Source organism: Pinus tabuliformis, chromosome 6 (genome assembly GCF_031772625.1).
Source record: "Pinus tabuliformis cultivar Carrire ecotype Pingquan chromosome 6, CPIR1, whole genome shotgun sequence".
NCBI lineage: Eukaryota > Viridiplantae > Streptophyta > Pinopsida > Pinales > Pinaceae > Pinus > Pinus tabuliformis.
The window spans coordinates 1,530,916,259-1,530,933,774 of NC_142292.1; the positions used below are offsets into that span (position 1 = coordinate 1,530,916,259).

At 41.8% G+C, this 17,516-nt stretch overlaps 1 protein-coding gene across 3 annotated transcripts in view; it reads right to left on the reverse strand.

Annotated features, from left to right (window-relative positions):
• Positions 1-17,516, reverse strand: part of RAD50 (DNA repair-recombination protein (RAD50)) — a 446,299-nt gene that overhangs the window by 268,240 nt on the left and 160,543 nt on the right. For all 3 annotated transcript variants that reach the window (XM_089428359.1, XM_089428350.1, XM_089428366.1), the window contains exons 7-12: positions 17,201-17,379; positions 16,933-17,103; positions 16,706-16,810; positions 16,516-16,617; positions 16,199-16,410; positions 15,994-16,086 (exon numbers count right to left, since the gene is read on the reverse strand). In XM_089428359.1, coding sequence (XP_089284485.1) covers positions 15,994-16,086; positions 16,199-16,410; positions 16,516-16,617; positions 16,706-16,810; positions 16,933-17,103; positions 17,201-17,379 — 862 coding nt within the window. The remainder of the gene's footprint in view (positions 1-15,993; positions 16,087-16,198; positions 16,411-16,515; positions 16,618-16,705; positions 16,811-16,932; positions 17,104-17,200; positions 17,380-17,516) is intronic.

The window sequence follows — 17,516 nt, forward strand, 5'->3', positions numbered from 1 at the left end:
GTGGAATAGACTTAATCTTCCACTACATTGCTTGGCATATATCCTTACGCCAAAATACTACTCTACATCTTGGTTGGGCCAACCTGCACCAGGCAGTGGGATTAGGACCAAACCCCATTTAGATGCAGAGGTAACTAGTGGATATTTGCAAGCATTGGAAAAGTTGATACCTGACAGGGAGGAATGTCCAGCTGTGCGCCTTGAAATAGGCAGATACTTCAGTGGCACTGGTTTGTTTGGTACCTTCCATGCAATGGAAGACAGAGAGAGATTTGATGCTCTCACATGGTGGGAAACATATGGCAGCCATGGACTTTTGCCAAAATTGGCAAAAAAAGTTCTATCACAGGTTGTGAATACTTCTTCTGCAGAGAGGTGTTGGAGCACCTACAGCTTCATACACAATGTGAAAAGAAACAGACTCGATGAAAACCAAGCAGAAAGCTTGGTTTATGTGCACTACAGCTTGAGGTTGTTAAGTCATTACTGTGATCGGGCTTATGAGGCTCCCACATATAGAATTTGGGACAATCACCCAGAGGATGACAATTTGGAGGATGGTATAGTGCATCTTGAAAAACTAGCAAAGGAATTTATATGTGATGACGATGAAGCAACTGCAGTTGTAGCAGCCATGCCACCTCCACCTCCACCATCCAGTAGCAGTGCTCGAGGTCCGAGTCTTGTTCCTTTGTTGTCGCCACGTCCATCTACACCCTCACGTGGAGGGCATGTGCCTTCTAGTTCTGGTCGTCGGTATGTGCGGGAAACACCTAGAAGACCACCACGACCTGCTTATACTCCTGGAGACTCTCGTGGCAAGGGCCACATGTAGATTTACAGTTTACTTGTCTTTTCTAGTTTCTATTAGTTTTCACAATTGTTGAGTCTTAAGTCCTTGACTCTTCACTCTTGACTCTTTCATATCATAATGATATTTTTTGTAAACAATATATGATTGTGACAATGAAAATTTGAAGTTTGAAGTTGGCAATTATAACTCATTGGTAATGATTGTGAATTATGAATATGATGCTTCATGAAAGACTAAAGTTGTTTCATTTCATTTCATTATTCATGTTTCATTTTATAACATTTCATTTCATGTTAACAGTTAGAAGTTAGGACTTAGAAATATCTAAGATATTACTTCTTGTAATGGTTAACCGTTAAACTTAGCTTACAAGTACAACTTTGGTGATCAATGATGATAAATGTTATATATTGAATTTTCAATTTTGAAAGCTTGAAGTTGAAACTTTAAGATTGAATTTGATGAATCATGATTCACGAGACTCATTATGTTGCAGTTGTAATATGTATTTTACTAACTTGTGGACATGGTTGATGAATATTATAATTTCTAGAATATAGATGATTGATGTGATATGGTTCAATGATCAATCTATGTTTTTTATATCTAATTCATCATTCTACATGTTTTTGTTGACATATATGTATCAAAAATTAAAAAATATAAAATATATATATATATATATATATATATATATATAAAATCGCTCCCAGATTCGCTCCCAAACCGGGAGCTTCTGAAAATGGTCGCTCCCGCTCCCATTCCCGCTCCCAAGTAACATTGGTTGAGAGCCATGGGCGCCCACCATAGCAAAGATTACTTCATGGATCCCCTGCAACACTCATTGATTGCTTGTGTTCCACCTTTTGGATGAGGATGATGCACCTGGTTCACCATGCCCAGTCGGCTCCATACTTGCACCATACAATTAGCAGATGTTCCATGGTCCACAAGATGTCTCTCGCTGCAGAGGGAGGGCTTATATCATTATCCTAGCCCTTACAGATGGTCTACAGGAATTTTCCATCCACTTGGAGGCCCATGGGGATGTCCTTGTGCCCCCACACCCACAGGGGAGCACCACAGGTTCTTGCTTGGAAAACAAAGGGCCAACTCCTTGTCCACTATGTTTGGAGTCCATTTCTTCATGGACTTCATTAGACCTCCTCAAAGGCCTAACAACTCACTTTCTTGACCTTTCCACCCTCTTGAGAGGCTTATTCTTGTATTATTGAGCTATTTGGTGGGCTTGTCACCAAAAGTATTGTTATTATGCACATTATTTTATTTTAGGGGCTCAATTAGGTCAATTTAGCTAAATCGAATTCATTAGAGAGTGCATAAATAGAAGCGAGATAATTCATTTTCATCATCATCACTTGGATTGGGTAATTAGCTCTTGTGAGATTTTCACTATCCGTTTTGGAGAACGAGTTTGGATGTTATGGATGAATTTTGATGTTTGGATATCTCTCTCTTGTCTTGAAGCGTCATTATTGACATAATATGATGATTGGATATACTCTTTTGTACATGTAAATGCTCTTTTCATGCTTATTCTTGTTGTTTACTTTTGTCACATGAACGTCGCTGGGATTTTCGCTATACAAGTCTGAAATTTACTACTTTTCTATACAAATTGGTAGAAATTATGATATTTTATAGTGTTGCATCATGTCATGGGCCATGTATGAATGGGTGAATGTTCCTAGAAATAATTTGTGTTGAATATATCTCAATAAGTGTTAAAATTGGCAACTAGGGCCAAACTCCATGTACGTCTTCCTATTTATGGCAGCTGATATTTTTCATGGATTCCTCTCATCGAGAGGTGAAGGATTGATCTAAAGATCATCCAATTCCGACATGTATTCATGGAGATATGAATTTATTTGAGTTATGTGACAATTCGTCAAGGTCGGCGAGTAACCAAATTACCCCAACCTATCCTCAACGTTTTATTATAAATAGAGGAGAACCTCAAGTCATTTTGTACACACACCTCTTGTGATCTCTCTCTTCATTTGTTTGGGTTTTGGTGAAAGAGAGATTTAGAGGGAGTTCCATACGTTGCCCTAAAGAGATCAAATCACAGTCATGAAAGAGACCTATATGTTGCCCTAAAGGAGGCTCTTCTTCGCAGCAAGGAGAGGATTCAATACGCCGTCTTATGGAGCTTCTATACGTTGTCAAAGGAAGCTCTAAAAGAGCCCTAGCCGCAAACAAGAGGAAGGGTTCTAAACACAGCGAGTTGCAGTCCTAATGGGAAGATTCTAGCCTTACCCTAGCCGCAAATAATGGAGAGATCTAGCCGCAGTCCTAGAGGGGAGATCTAGCAGTGAAAGGAAGCTTCAATACGTAGCTTAAAAGGTCCCCTAATCCGCAGTCTAATCCTCAGCCTAATCCGCAGTCTAAAACGCAGTCAAGAGGCCCTAATCCATAGTCCAAACGGAGCTCTAATCCGCAGTCTCAAGAGGCTTCTATCTGCCCTACCCACAGTCAAAGAAGAAGGTTCCAACCATAGAAAATGGACGTCTCAAGTACTTGTCTAGTTGTGCCTTAAGCCGCATTAGGATAATCCCTTATACGTGGCTCTAAGAGACCTAGTTACAATCATCTAAGTTGTTGTCATAATGCCACATTGTTGTAGGTGACAGCGTGACCTATTTAAGCACTGTTTGGACATGTTAGTGTTGTTCATGAGGGGCAGAAGGATCCGCAGAAGGAGGAGTTAGGCTCTATTGTTTAAAGGTTGTTTGGATCCCTAAGCTACAACCAAGAAGTGCCCTAACCATTCATCATGACAGCATCAAAGACTATGTCCTAGTAGTGTGGTGTCAGTGCAGTGATGAGGTTGTTCATGAGGACAATTTGTAAGGTTGCTAAACCTCTGTCATTATAGTGAAGAAATCTGTCCTTGTCCAAGAACAGTATATTCAGATTGGGTCAAGCTTGTTGGATTCAATATCACTGCGTCGATATTATTGATTGTTGATTGAAGATCATAGGTTTAACTTGCTGCTGGGCTAGGTCGTAGGCCATAGCCAGCAGCACAGTTTGATCTAAGGATTGCACAAGTGGTAGAGCCTCACCTTGAAGACCTGCATTGTTGACTGTATGAAGGAAGAGGACTGAATGTTGATGTCCTATCTCATGAAGCAGTGACAGCTAGTGCAGCAAGAAGACATCAGAATTCTTAGAGATGTTTTGGGTCCAGATTTGACTAAGGTTGGCTCAGTTTGATGATCATCCAGTTGATGCCACCTAGATAAAAGATTCAGTATTGTTTGACCTCTCTAGTCAAAGCTTTACTACTGTTCTCATAAAATCTCAGATTTATGTATTTGTACTTTCTCTCTCTGCTGAACTAATGAAGAATATAAGAATAATTGATCAATGGTTTCCCCACATTGGGGTTTGTCCCTGGCTGGTGCCACATCTTGTGTCCTCTTGTCTTGGCTTGTCTTCTGTTATTTATGTTTATGTTCTATCTGCACTTTACTATCATGCTGATGTGATTGCTAATCTGAATATTGTCATTGAGCTAATATGAAAAATTGAAGTAAATTGCTCTATGCATAGAACATACCAAAATTTAACATGGTATCAAAGGTGAGGTGAAGACAAAGCCCAAGCAAGAGTGAAAGAGCAATCACCGAAGACAGTTGGACAAGGTCAAAATCTCAATGGGTTCCTCATCCCACTTCCCAACTGAATTGGAAGAGCAAGAAGTGTTGGATTACGTGAAGGGTAAAATCTTTGAGCCTCCATCAAATGCACCGGTTGCTCCAAAGAACAAGTACACCAAGGGTGAAGTCTAAGCGAAAAATATTATCAGAGATTCCATTGACAAGCGTCTAGTGGCCTACCCAAAGGTCACTTCAATGGAAAGTCTAGATCCAAGGGTGGAAGAAAGGTCAGATGCCTTGCTTGCAATAAGTTTGGCCATTATGCGAAGAGGTGTCCCAATAGAAGGGACACATCACATGATGATGATCATTCCAAGGGCATCTTCAATGATCGAAGGAATGACAGGTACAATGACAAAGGAAAAAGGAATGCAAGCCATCAAGGAAACGGCCAACTCTCCAAGAAAGCAAGGAACTCTAGGTATGAAGAATCAAGTGTTGTTTCTGATAAGCAAAAGGAGTATTATCTTATATTGGCCCTCTCCTCTACCTCTCCTCCGGACTTGTTGGGAAATTGGCTTATTGATAGTGGTGCCTCCAGGCACTTCACTGGATATAAGGAAGTGCTCTCTAATCTGATAGAGAAGGAAACAAGCTTGGAGATTATTCTTGGAGGTGATGCCACCTATCCCGTAAAGGGTGTAGAGAATCTTACTCTTCAATTGGATCAGGGTAACTCGATTCATTTACAATAAGTTCTTTATGTACCTGATCTCAAGAAGAACCTGGTGTCCATTTCAAAAATGGAAATCAAAGGTTTCAAGGTGGCATTCATCGATGGAAAGGTACGTGTTTGGAAAAAGAATTTTAAAGATGCTTTTACTCTTGGGTTCAGGGATGGTAATTTGCACCAAGTTGCAAGAAGTCCAATGGGTACCATGTCATGTGTCACATCTCTTCAATGGCACAGGAGGTCTACCCATCTTCATTGTAAGGCCCTACCCGATGTGAGACAGATGGTGATAGGGATGCCTGAATTCAAGGAAGAGCACGAAGGTACATGTTCGAGATGTACCAAACGAAAACTTACGAGGGGACCATTCCCCTCATTTAATAGCAAGACCACAGATGTGGAACAACCGAGGGGTTTGAGATTCATGATAAGGAATCTCATGTACGCAGGTTGAAGAAATATCTCTATAGTTTGAAGCAAGCATCCGAAGCTTGGTTTGAGAGCATTGATAGCTATTTGATGAAGCTGAGATTCAATAGGAGTGAAGCCGATCCAAACCATTGCAAGGTTGTGGATGATAGACCTCTCATATCGGTAGTGTATATGGACGACCTCTTTCTGACAGGTGCAGACCCTCTCATTTGCAAAAGTAAGAGGGAGTTGGATTCCGAATTTGGAATGATGGACTGCAAGCCCGTGACTACCACGATGAAGCTTAACTTTAAGAAGTTATGTGGCAGTGCTATCGGACCTGATTTGATAAATGCCTCTGAGTTTCGTCAACTCATAGTAGCATTGATGCTCTTGGTGAACTCTCGTCCGGATATATGTTTTGCAGCCAGCATGTTGAGCCAATATATGGCGGACCCTCATCACTCACATTGGATTGGTGCCAAGATTCTTCTAAGGTATCTTCGGGGCACAATCACTCATGGACTAAGAGACATTGCCAAAGATGTGAGGCTGCATGATTATTCATGATGATGATGATGATTATTCTGATGCTGATAAGCATGAAGCAGAAGTCGGTTGCTTTGAGCACCACTGAGGCTGAATACATAGCTGAGAGTATGGCCTCCTGTGAAGCTGTCTGGTTGTGGAAGCTCTTTAATGAGCTGTTTGGACACGTGCTGGATGCCATCGTGATCTTCTGTGACAACCAAAGTGGGATTCGATTGTCGAGGAATCTCATGTTCCATGATCACTCCGAGCATATAGACATCAGAAACCACTTCAGCTGGGATATGGTACAACAAGGAGCAACAAGGCTACCTCGCATTGGGACTGATGTGCAGGTCACGATATTTTGACGAAGCCCCTGGCAAAGGTCAAATTCTTGACTTTCCGAGAACGATTAGGAGTCGTGGAGAGACCCTCTCCTTAGGGTCCTGTATGATATGGATATTGAGCTCTAGGAGCTCCGGGGGGCATGGGGTACTTCTTGGAGCGATGAGAAACCATAGGGTGAGTGGTTCAGCCTTCCCCTAGGGGTTTGCTATGTAGGCAGGATGAGTGGTTCATCCTTCCCCTGTTGAGACACAATCATAGGGTGAGTGGTTCAGCCTTCCCCTAGTGATTTGTTGGGTATAGGATGAGTGGTTCAGCCTTCCCCTGGGATACCCCATGCCGACATGTAGGCAAGATGAGTGGTTCATCCTTCTCCTGCTGAGACATCCAACCCATGCAATCTGGGACTCATGGGAAGTACCTCTCATCTGGCCAATGAGTAGGGAAATGAGGATAGGGACTATAATACTACCGATGGACGCATCGTATACTACTGTACTCCCTATGCTAGGATGATATTGATCTGGGATCAATTGGAACAGACTTTGAGTCAATAAGAGTGGTATGATACACTCTCTTTATTTGGAACTGATTTCGGATCAGTAAGAGTGGTATGATACACTCTCTTTATTTGGAGCTAATTTCGGATCAGTAAGAGTGGTATGATACACTCTATTTGGAACTGATTTCAGATTAGAAAGAGTGGTATAAGACACTCACTTTATATGGGACTTACTTCGGGTCAGTAGAGAATGGTATGATACATTCTTGAACACTTCTTCTTCTTCATAGTTCAACAGAGCAGAGCAGTGCAGGGTATTGCGTTGATGGCAAAGATAGTCCAGTCTGGCAAATGGATTAGAAAATGGAGTTCTCCCTAGTTGAGAGGGAGTGTTAAAATTCGCAACTAGGGCTAAACTCCATGTGGGTCTTCCTATTTATGGCAACTAATATTTTTCTTGGATTCCTCTCATCAAGAGGTGAAGGATTGATCTAAAGATCATCTGATTCCAACATGTATTCATGGAGATATGAATTTATTTGTGTTATGTGACAATTCGTCAAGAACGGCCAGCGACCACATTACCCCAACCTATCCTCAATGTTTTATTATAAATAGAAGAGGACCTCAAGTCATTTTGTACACACACCTCTTATGATCTCTCTCTTCATTTGTTTGGGTTTTAGTGAAAGAGAGATTTAGAGGGAGTGCCCTATACGCTGCCATGAATGAGACTTATACGCTGCCCTAAAGAGATCAAATCACAATCATGAAGGAGACCTATACGCTGCCCTAAAGGAGGCTCTTCTTCGCAGCAAGGAGAGGATTCAATACGTTGTCTTATGGAGCTTCTATACGCTGTCAAAGGAAGCTCTAAAAGAGCCCTAGCCGCAGACAAGAGGAATGGTTCTACACACAGTTGGCCGCAGTCCTAATGGGAGGAGTCTAGCCTTAGCCTAGCCGCAGATAATGGAGGGATATGGCCGCAGTCCTAGAGGGGATCTCTAGCAGTCAAAGGGAGCTTCAATACGCAGCTTAAAAGGTCCCCTAATGTTGAAGTTTCTAAATTTACTTAGTTTAGAAACCCTTCATGCAATTTTTCTAATTTATTCCTACCTACTTGTTAGTTTTCTTTAACAAGTTATTTACAAAGTAAATACTGAAAATAAACACCATTGCATGCTCAACATATTACAGATCAGCAACTAAAAGAAACAAGAACAAACACACCACATGACACCATTATTTTTGGACCAATGTCCTCGGAAAAACCCAATGCGGGAAAACTGGTGCAACTATCTGAGGGTTTTCTTACCAAGCAATATCAGAGTACAATCTGGGTGTCGTAACTGGCCTACCCAACAGAGAATTTCCTTCGCAGCTATACCTCACAGTTTGAGAGAAATCTCCTGGCTAAAACCCCGAAAAACCCTTCCGGCAGCTCCTCAACACAAAATTGCTCCTTCAACCCCAGCGTCTACCCAATCTGGACTACGTCAGACCCTCTCTGTCGCACGTTGGCCCTGCGTCAGCCTTTCTTGGCCTGCGTCAACCCCAGGAGGCCCTATGTCAGCTCTAGGAGCCTCTGCATCAACTACGCTGGCCCCTCTAGTGCTCTGCGTAGCACTTCGCTGCCTCTACATGGCCCTGCGTGAACCCCTGTTCGCTCTATGTCACCCTCCTTAGTTGTTTCCCTGCTCTCTCGGCACAATCTTTGCCTTCTTTGTTCCTTTGTACTCAATGCCCCTCAATTGCTCTCCCGATCACTGATTCTATCTCTCTTAGCAAACCCCGCTCTAGAGAATAGAATGACAAATCATCTGGTGTATTCTCCAAGTCACCCTCAAGCCTCCTCTTATACTTTTCCTGTTGACATATCAACAGCCGAGATTAAGTCCCTAATCAACGGCTAAGATTAGATCTGGCTTGATCCATGTCTTTTGGACCATTTTAACACAGATTCATATTAATACACATTAATATTTTATTTTCCCTAAGTTTAGACTTAGGAACTCCACTAAAAATATTAATTATTTTAATATATCCTGATATGTTTAGAACCTTCCCAAACCCTTTATTTGTATTGGAGATCTCATGTGCCCCAACCTCTACACCAAATTTCGTGGCTAGAGCACATCCGATGCTACCCCAAATCAACACCTAATCCGTAGTCTAATCCTCAGCCTAATCCGCAGTCTAATACACAATCAAGAGGCCCTAATCTGCAGTCCAAACAAGGAGCCCTAATCCGCAATCTCAAGAGGCTTCTATATGCCCTAGCCGCAGTCAAAGAAGAAGGTTCCAATCACAAAAAATGGACGTCTCAAGTAGTTGCCTAGTTGTGCCTTAAGCCACAGTAGCAGAAGCCCTTATATTGTTAGGGTCCCACCCTAACCCCCTTATTTATGTCATAGGATCGAGTCATAGTTATAGTTAAGTAAAGAGTCAATAAAGCCCATATTAATAATTGTAAGTGGTTAACCCGCATTTAATGAAGGGACCACAGTTAGTTGCAAATGGGCCATGGTATTAGATAGATGGTATTAATAAGAACCATGGTATTGCCCCATGGTATTGCATGTATGAATCCTATATAAAGGATAAAGACTTCCCTCGAGGAGCATCGTGTCTTATTTTGTAATCGAGCTCTGTTCTATTGGAGGTTGCCCCCTCGCAAAGGCAAGTGAACATTGCTTTCTCAATAATAAAATGCTCGCTGTTATTTCTCAATGTTCTATGTTCTGGGTATATTTCTTCACATAGTTGGTATTCTATTATCATCTTGCAAGTTAAGAGCATAACAAGTGGTATCAGAGCGCTTTCCAGGGCTGGTGGGATCTCCATTTTTTAGCAAAAAAAAAAAAATTGACTAGAGACATGTTCCGGCGTCTTTAAACCACGGGATTTGTCGTTGAGCGCATAAACCTGTGGATTTGGGGAGGCACGCACGCAGGAAATACAAGATGTGGTCATGCTTGTTGGACCCCCTTGTAACCCTTGTGGGTACCCCCTTCGAGTAGTAGTAAATTAGACAGAACCGTGCACGGACTGTCTTCCAAGTACCCTCTGGGTATATCAGAAACCCCCTAGCTCCCTTGAAACCTCGCCATAGATAACCGTCGGTCGTCTTGCTGCTATAGTACACCGAGAACAGCACTCAGAGATATTACTCGCCCATATGATAGGGTAGTCGGGATGTACGACTAAGGGTACGGTTCATCCTCCTTGGTTAGTGCCCTGAAAAATGGGGTCGAGTACTACTCTCAGACCCTTATGTATATTGCGATATGTAGCACCTAACACTCCTGGAGACCATAGTTCCATTCTCTATCTCTGGATCACGCATAATCTCTACCAGATCAGATCTCGCAAGTGGGGTTTTGCAGCAGCAACAGCAATCAATTCCGCAGTTCAAATTTATCAGAACAGCCATTCAGATCTATTAGATCCATCAGATCCACAGTATCAATCTATTTCGTCGTTTAGATCTATCCGATCAGCCATTCAGATCTCTCAGACCCGCCATCCAGATCTGAGTAGTTGTGTGGGTTCCTATACCTGGGCGTGATTTTCGCAGGACTTTTAGCAGCATTGACATTTCCGGGATTCGGCTACTGCAGTATTCCTAAGCAAGGAGTAAAACTCTGTTAGGATTTTATAAAAAAAAAAAAAGTCTGAGACTCCCCCGGGGCGCTTATTGGTGACTTAGCCCATAAGAATCAGGACGACGAGCTGAGCAAGGTGGTACCATTCAGTTGTTAGTGCCAAAAAATTCGGGCGGTCCCAAATTTCAAGTAAATCGGCTCAGTGCATGGTACAAACTAGAGCTCAAGCTATGGCGAATGAGAGGATGGACAGCCTTGAATCATCCTTGAAAGACATCCAATTGCAGCTGAAGGAAATAACTGCAGCACTCTCTAAGGGCAAGGTGGAGGCACACGAGGAGGCATATATTGGCAATGAAAACAGTGAGGGTGAGTCTAGCCAGTCTCTTCACCTCTTTGGCACCCCCCAACAATCCCATCCGCGACCACCCAAGTTGGACATGTATAAATTTGATGGCTCTCACCTAGCCGCATGGATAGCACAAATGGAGCAATATTTCACACTGAATTACATCCTGGATAATGTGACTCAGCTTAGTGTGGGTATCATGTACTTGGACAATGAAAGATGAGAATGGTGGCAATGGCATCAACGTTGCTATGGAAGGCCCTTGACGTGGGATACATTCAAAAAAGCTCTTATGGATCGCTTTGACCATGAATCTAACTTTTTGGGCCGTCTCACTAAGCTCAGACAAACAGGAACAGTGAATGAATATATTGCAGCCTTTGAAGCCTTAGCTTTCCGCACTGGAGGTCTACAAGATGAGTTCTACACGGAATGTTTTGTCAGTGGTCTCAAAGAAGCCATACAAGCCCACGTCCGACTGCACCACCCTAGCTCATGGCTACATGCTTGCAGGATAGCTCGTGAAGTCGAACGAGCGTTGGCGGCCCAGTCCACTCGCCTAAATTTCGTCGCCAAAGGTCACCCCCCACAGGCTCAAAGCACTACCCAGACACTCAAGGTTCAAAAGGTGTCACCAGCAGAAATGGCAGAAATAAGAAAGCAAGGATTATGTTACTACTGTGATGAGAAATACTCCCCCGGGCATAAATGCAAGGAGCCCAATTTTTTTCAAATTGATGCTACTGATCACAGTGCATCGGAGGAAGCCCCACCACTTGAGCAACCAGAGGAGGAAGAAGAGGACAACCAGCAGGACAATGTGCCTGAAGAACCAGTTATATCGTTGCATGCTTTGGCAAGGATTTCTTCGCCTCAAACTCTCAAAATCAGAGGTTTTATTAAGCATCGACCAGTAGTAGTCTTGATTGATAGTGGAAGTACACATCATTTTATCCATCAAAGAGTCGTGGAAGCAATGCATTGTTTTGTCCAAGCTGTTTCTAACTTCCATGTCCAAATTGCTGATGGGGGAACAATGAAATGTGAAGGCCGTTGTGAAAATGTCAAACTTCAAATGGGGGATTATCAATTAAAGACCCACATGTTTTCCATACACATGGGAGGGTGCGACATTGTCCTCGGTGCTGAATGGATTCACACACTTGGCCCAATCACAATGGATTTCCAGGAGTTATGTATGAGCTTTAAGCAGAACAACCACACACATACCCTCCGCGGACTCCAGGCTGGAGCTCCCTCTATCATCAGCTCACATCAAATGGAAAAATTGTTAAAAAAGGGCCACCATGGAGTCATAGCTCAATTTAATGCCATCCAGGCCTGCAAACCCAATCTTGTTCATATTCATCCTGAGATACAACAGATCTTAAACAACCATCTGCCAGTCTTTGACAAGCCTCATGAGCTTTCACCCACGAGAGGGGAACATGATCATAGCATTACTTTGGTGCCAGGGGCCCAACCACCAAATGTGCGCCCATATAGATATCTGTTTGCCCAAAAGAATGAAATAGAAAAAATAATCAAGGAACTCTTGGAAGCAAGTGTCATTCGTCCCAGCATTAGTCCTTATTCATCGCCAGTGGTCATGGTGCTCAAGAAAGATGGGGAATGGCATATGTGTCCAGACTTCAGGGCCCTTAATAAGTTGACAGTCAAAGATAAATTTCCCATCCCGGTTGTTGATGATTTGTTGGATGAACTAAATGGGGCTCAATTCTTTACTAAGCTTGACCTTCGCTTAAGCTACCACCAAATCCACATGAAAGAAGTAGACATCCCAAAGACTGCTTTCCGAACTCATGAAGGCCATTATGAGTTCCTGGTCATGCCATTCGGTCTTTGTAATGCCCCATCCACTTTTCAGAGCCTTATGAACCACCTGCTCAAACCATATCTCAGAAAAATTGTCCTTGTTTTCTTTGATGACATCCTCATCTACAGTCGCACCTGGGCCGCACATCTTCAGCATGTAGATCTGCTCTTGCAACTGATCCACAAGCATAAATTATTTGTCAAGATGTCCAAGTGCTCTTTTGGCATGGAAGAAGTTGAGTATTTGGGCCACATTGTGGGGCGTGAAGGTGTCAGGGTGGACCCCAAAAAGATCCAAGCCATGCAGGATTGGCCTCAACCTAAGACATTGAAGAGCCTGAGAGGATTTTTGGGTCTCACAAGCTACTATCACAAATTTGCCCGCAATTATGGTCACATTGCTAGGCCCCTCACTTAACTCCTCAAGAAAAATTCATTCCTCTGGAATAATGAAGCACAATAGGCCTTTACAGCTCTCAAACATGCCATGTGTTCCACTCCAGTCTTAGCACTACCCAATTTCACCAAATCTTTTGTGATTGAATGTGATGCTTAGGGTACAGGTATTGGGGCAGTCTTAATGCAGGAAGGTCGACCCTTGGCTTTCACGAGCCAACAACTAAGTGGGAAGAATCTGAGACAATCTACTTATGAGAAGGAGATAATGGCCATCTTACATGCAATAGATACCTGGCGACCATACTTATTAGGGCGATGTTTCCAAATCCGCACCGACCATCAAAGCCTTAAATATTTTTTGGAGCAACGCCTATCCTCACCATAACAAAATAAATGGCTTGCCAAAATGTTATGATATGATTATGAGATAATTTACAAGAAAGGGCACAAAAATATTGTAGCAGATGCGTTATCCCGCCAATTTGAGGAGGAAAGTACCTTGCTCGCAATTTCCCTTCCCATTCCAGAATGGATTGAAGAGGCCCGCAAAGAATGGTTTTCACATCTCTGGCTCTCCCAACTCATTAATCAACTGCAGGCGGATCCAAATTCCACAGCAGGCTACTCGTGGCAGGATGAGATTCTTCGCTACAAGGACAGAGTCGTAATATCACCAACATCCACCCTCAAAAGCCGCATTTTGGCGGAGTTGCACTCATCTCCCATTGCAGGACATTCAGGCTTTCAGAAGACGTATGCTCGCACTCGACGATCTTTTTTTGGACAGGCATGAAAAATGACATTCTTACTTTTGTAGCTGAATGCGACGTCTGTCAGCGCCACAAAGGAGAAACAGTCAAATCCCCAGGCACATTACAGCGATTGCCCATCCCGGCCTCACTCTGGACAGAGGTTTCTATGGATTTCATTATGAGTCTTCCAAAGTCAGGAAACAAGTCAGTCATCATGGTGGTTGTGGACAAACTTTCTAAGTATGCTCATTTTTGCGCCCTACCCCACCCTTTTACACCGACTTTGGTCGCTCAATCTTTCATGGATTAGATCTTCAAATTGCATGGCATGCCCACTTCCATTGTGTCTGATCGTGACCCGGTCTTCACCAGTAACTTTTGGCAGGAACTCTTCCAGCTACAAGGTACCCAACTACAACTCAGTACTTCCTATCATCCACAAACTGATGGTCAAGCTGAAGCAGTGAACAAATGTCTGGAAACATGCCTTAGGTGTTTCACTTTAGAAAAGCAACATCTTTGGGTACAGTGGTTACCTCTAGCTGAATGGTGGTATAACACCAACTATCATGCCACCACCAAAATGACTCCATATGAAGCAGTTTATGGTCAACTCCCTCCTTCCCCTACTTCTTATATCAATGGATGCTCGAAGGTACAAGCAGTGGATCAACTACTACAGAACCGCACCACCATGCTGGCTCACCTTAGAGAGAATCTTCATCAAGCTCAAAACCGCATGAAGCAACAGGTAGATCAACATCACTCACAACGCCAATTTCAAGAAGGGGATCAGGTATTTTTGAGGCTGCAACCATATAAGCAAACATTACGTAAAGACAAGGGTTGTCAGAAACTATCTCCAAAATTCTACGGACCGTATCAAGTACTTTAGCGCATTGGAGAAGTTGCCTACAAGCTAGCTTTGCCACCCACTGCAAAAATCCATCCAGTTTTCCATGTCTCATGCCTCAAGAAAGTGATTGGGAACAATTGCAGAATTCAAACCAATCTACCTGAACTGGATGAAGAAGGGTCAATCTGGCTCCAACCTGAACAAGTTCTTGATACACAGGTAATAGTGTAATAATTATTTAATGGTCCATTGGTAAGTTAGATCTTCACTCTACCTAGTGTAACTAAATTATAAAAATAATAGTGATTTATTACCATTCACTTGTATTTAAATAATATTGGAATAATAATAAATATAGATTATTTAATATATTTTATGAGATATAATTTATTAATGACCATTATAATTAAAATATTAATATTATACTAGGGATTCTCTTAATATTTGAGATAATAATAATAATATATCTATTTATTTTTAAATTAACAAATGAATTCCTTTATTTACCTATTTTAGCTATTTCTAGAAATATTAATTAACTAATTTAGGGGTTTGACCAGGATCATTAGGTCAAAATTAGCCGTTAGCATTATAGCTGTTGGAGTCTCTGCACACTCTATTTAATCAAGCTAAGCCGGATTGGTTCTTCAACTTGTCCTGACGATGAACCACACTGGTTGGTTCGAAACGCGTCGACAAAAGATTGGTTATGTGATTTTGCCGAAGATTATCTAAACAATGTTATGGATCACAGGAGTCTAAATTCCTTAAAAGTTTTAATCTTCCCACACATTGATTCAATGTTTTCATATATTTCACCTAAACATGGATTATGTGTAGCTACACATCCAATCTCTATTACATATTGGTCAACTGTCATATACGTTACCTGGGTCAAGAATCAAAAACTGTCTATAACCACGCAGTACATCCCAAATTTGGTCGGGCGGATGCAAGGCAAGAGGCTGGGGTGTGTCATTCCGCACTCAGGTGTAGGGTAGATCGGCCCGATATGAACCCAATGTGGGTGTAAACCCAGAGTGGGAGGCTGAAACCATTTTGAGGTGTGAACAGTTCGGCTACAAAGCATACAATGGATATTGACAAAGTTCAAATTTTTCTTTACAACAATAATCATCTACCTGAGATTCATGAAAACACATAGCTACCACTTCTTGAACTTTTATCCAACCTATGTTTGCTACATCTGTTAAGAATCATGCAGCCTTACCTTAAGGTAGAATTAATCTCCTTTCTCAGGTCCTTGGCCATAGGCAGTCGTCCTTTAAGAGCACCTTTTATCTTCTCCTTATTGTCATCAATTCTGCAAAATACAGGGATCAACAGAAATATCACACTTTGGACTAAAAGACTTTCAGAGGACCTGTTAAAGTGTAATATATTCACAAGCCTTAAGCCTCATAAAAGGACACAACATCTTAGTCAACTTCCTCTTCAAGCCTTCCAGTTCCTCCTTCTTAAGACCCAATTTAACTCTATCCTCTGATTCACTAGCCATGCCATCCTTCTCACGCTGAACAGACTTTATTTTTTGCTCCAAGCTATATATTTCTATCTTCTTCTGTTGTATATTGGATTCAAAATCTCTCTCATCAAGCTGCCCTGTTTTCTTCTGAACTTCCTCTTCCTGAAAGCATATAAAATAACATAATAAATGCCCCAAGAACATATACTCAATAACCAAAGAGATTTATGAACAAAGTGAATTTCTTCAATTTTTTATATGAATTACCAAGAGCCTTTCTTTCTCATCAATACGAGCCAAATCTACATCTGACTGCCTTGGATTTTCCAAGGCTTCGTCAATCTCTTTTAGACGATTTTCAATCTCCACCTGATAGAAATGGAAGAATACCCAAATGATTATCATTGTGTATTTGTAAAGGATGCATGCCAAAGCACTAGATATTCGAATCCAAAACCTTCTTTTGTCGTTTTGCAAGTTTTTGGCCTTCAAGTTCACTGCACCGTTTGCTGGCAGATTCAAAGCTTTTCCATAATCTTTTTATTTCCATGTCATTAGACTCCTGCATAAGTATTTATTCTTTAAATCGATAATAATTTTGTTAATCATATAATCATTTAGAGAATTAATGCAGATAAGGAATAGGAGAATGAGTGGACCTCCTAAAACCTCGAGTCATAGTACCTTCTCAGCTGCACTATCTTTTTGAAGTTCTTTTAGACGCAATTTAGCTCGATTTGTAAGACGAAATGCCACATCATTATCAAGAGGTAGGTTATCCACCACACCCAGGTTATGTTTTGCAAACATACTTTGAATATATCTATCTCGCTCATCCCTCAAAGATAAATGAGCCTGCAATGGAAATCGTCCTATTGGAACCATAATAACACCAACTAAAAGGGAACTGCAGCAAAAATTGAATAAGGCAGAAACCAAGTAATGGAAATACATCTGCTTCAGCTTGGAGCTTGCCCATGTCCCGAAATGTATCATTAATTGTCTTGGTAATAACTGCACTTTCTGTTGCTGTGTCATTCAGCTCTCTCTCCAACTTGCTAATTTTCGTTTTCAAATGTGTGATTCTTTCTTCAAACTTTGCTTGCCATTCCCTGAGCTCCTCATCGGTATCTAAAATTTTCAATATTACAGTGTCAATTTGCACACAAAATGAGAACAAGCGTAACTTCAAGATTCAAAAGGCTAATGAAGTCTTGTCTTAGAAATGAGTAGCTAACATGGGGGAAAATAATTTTGAAAGAGAGAAA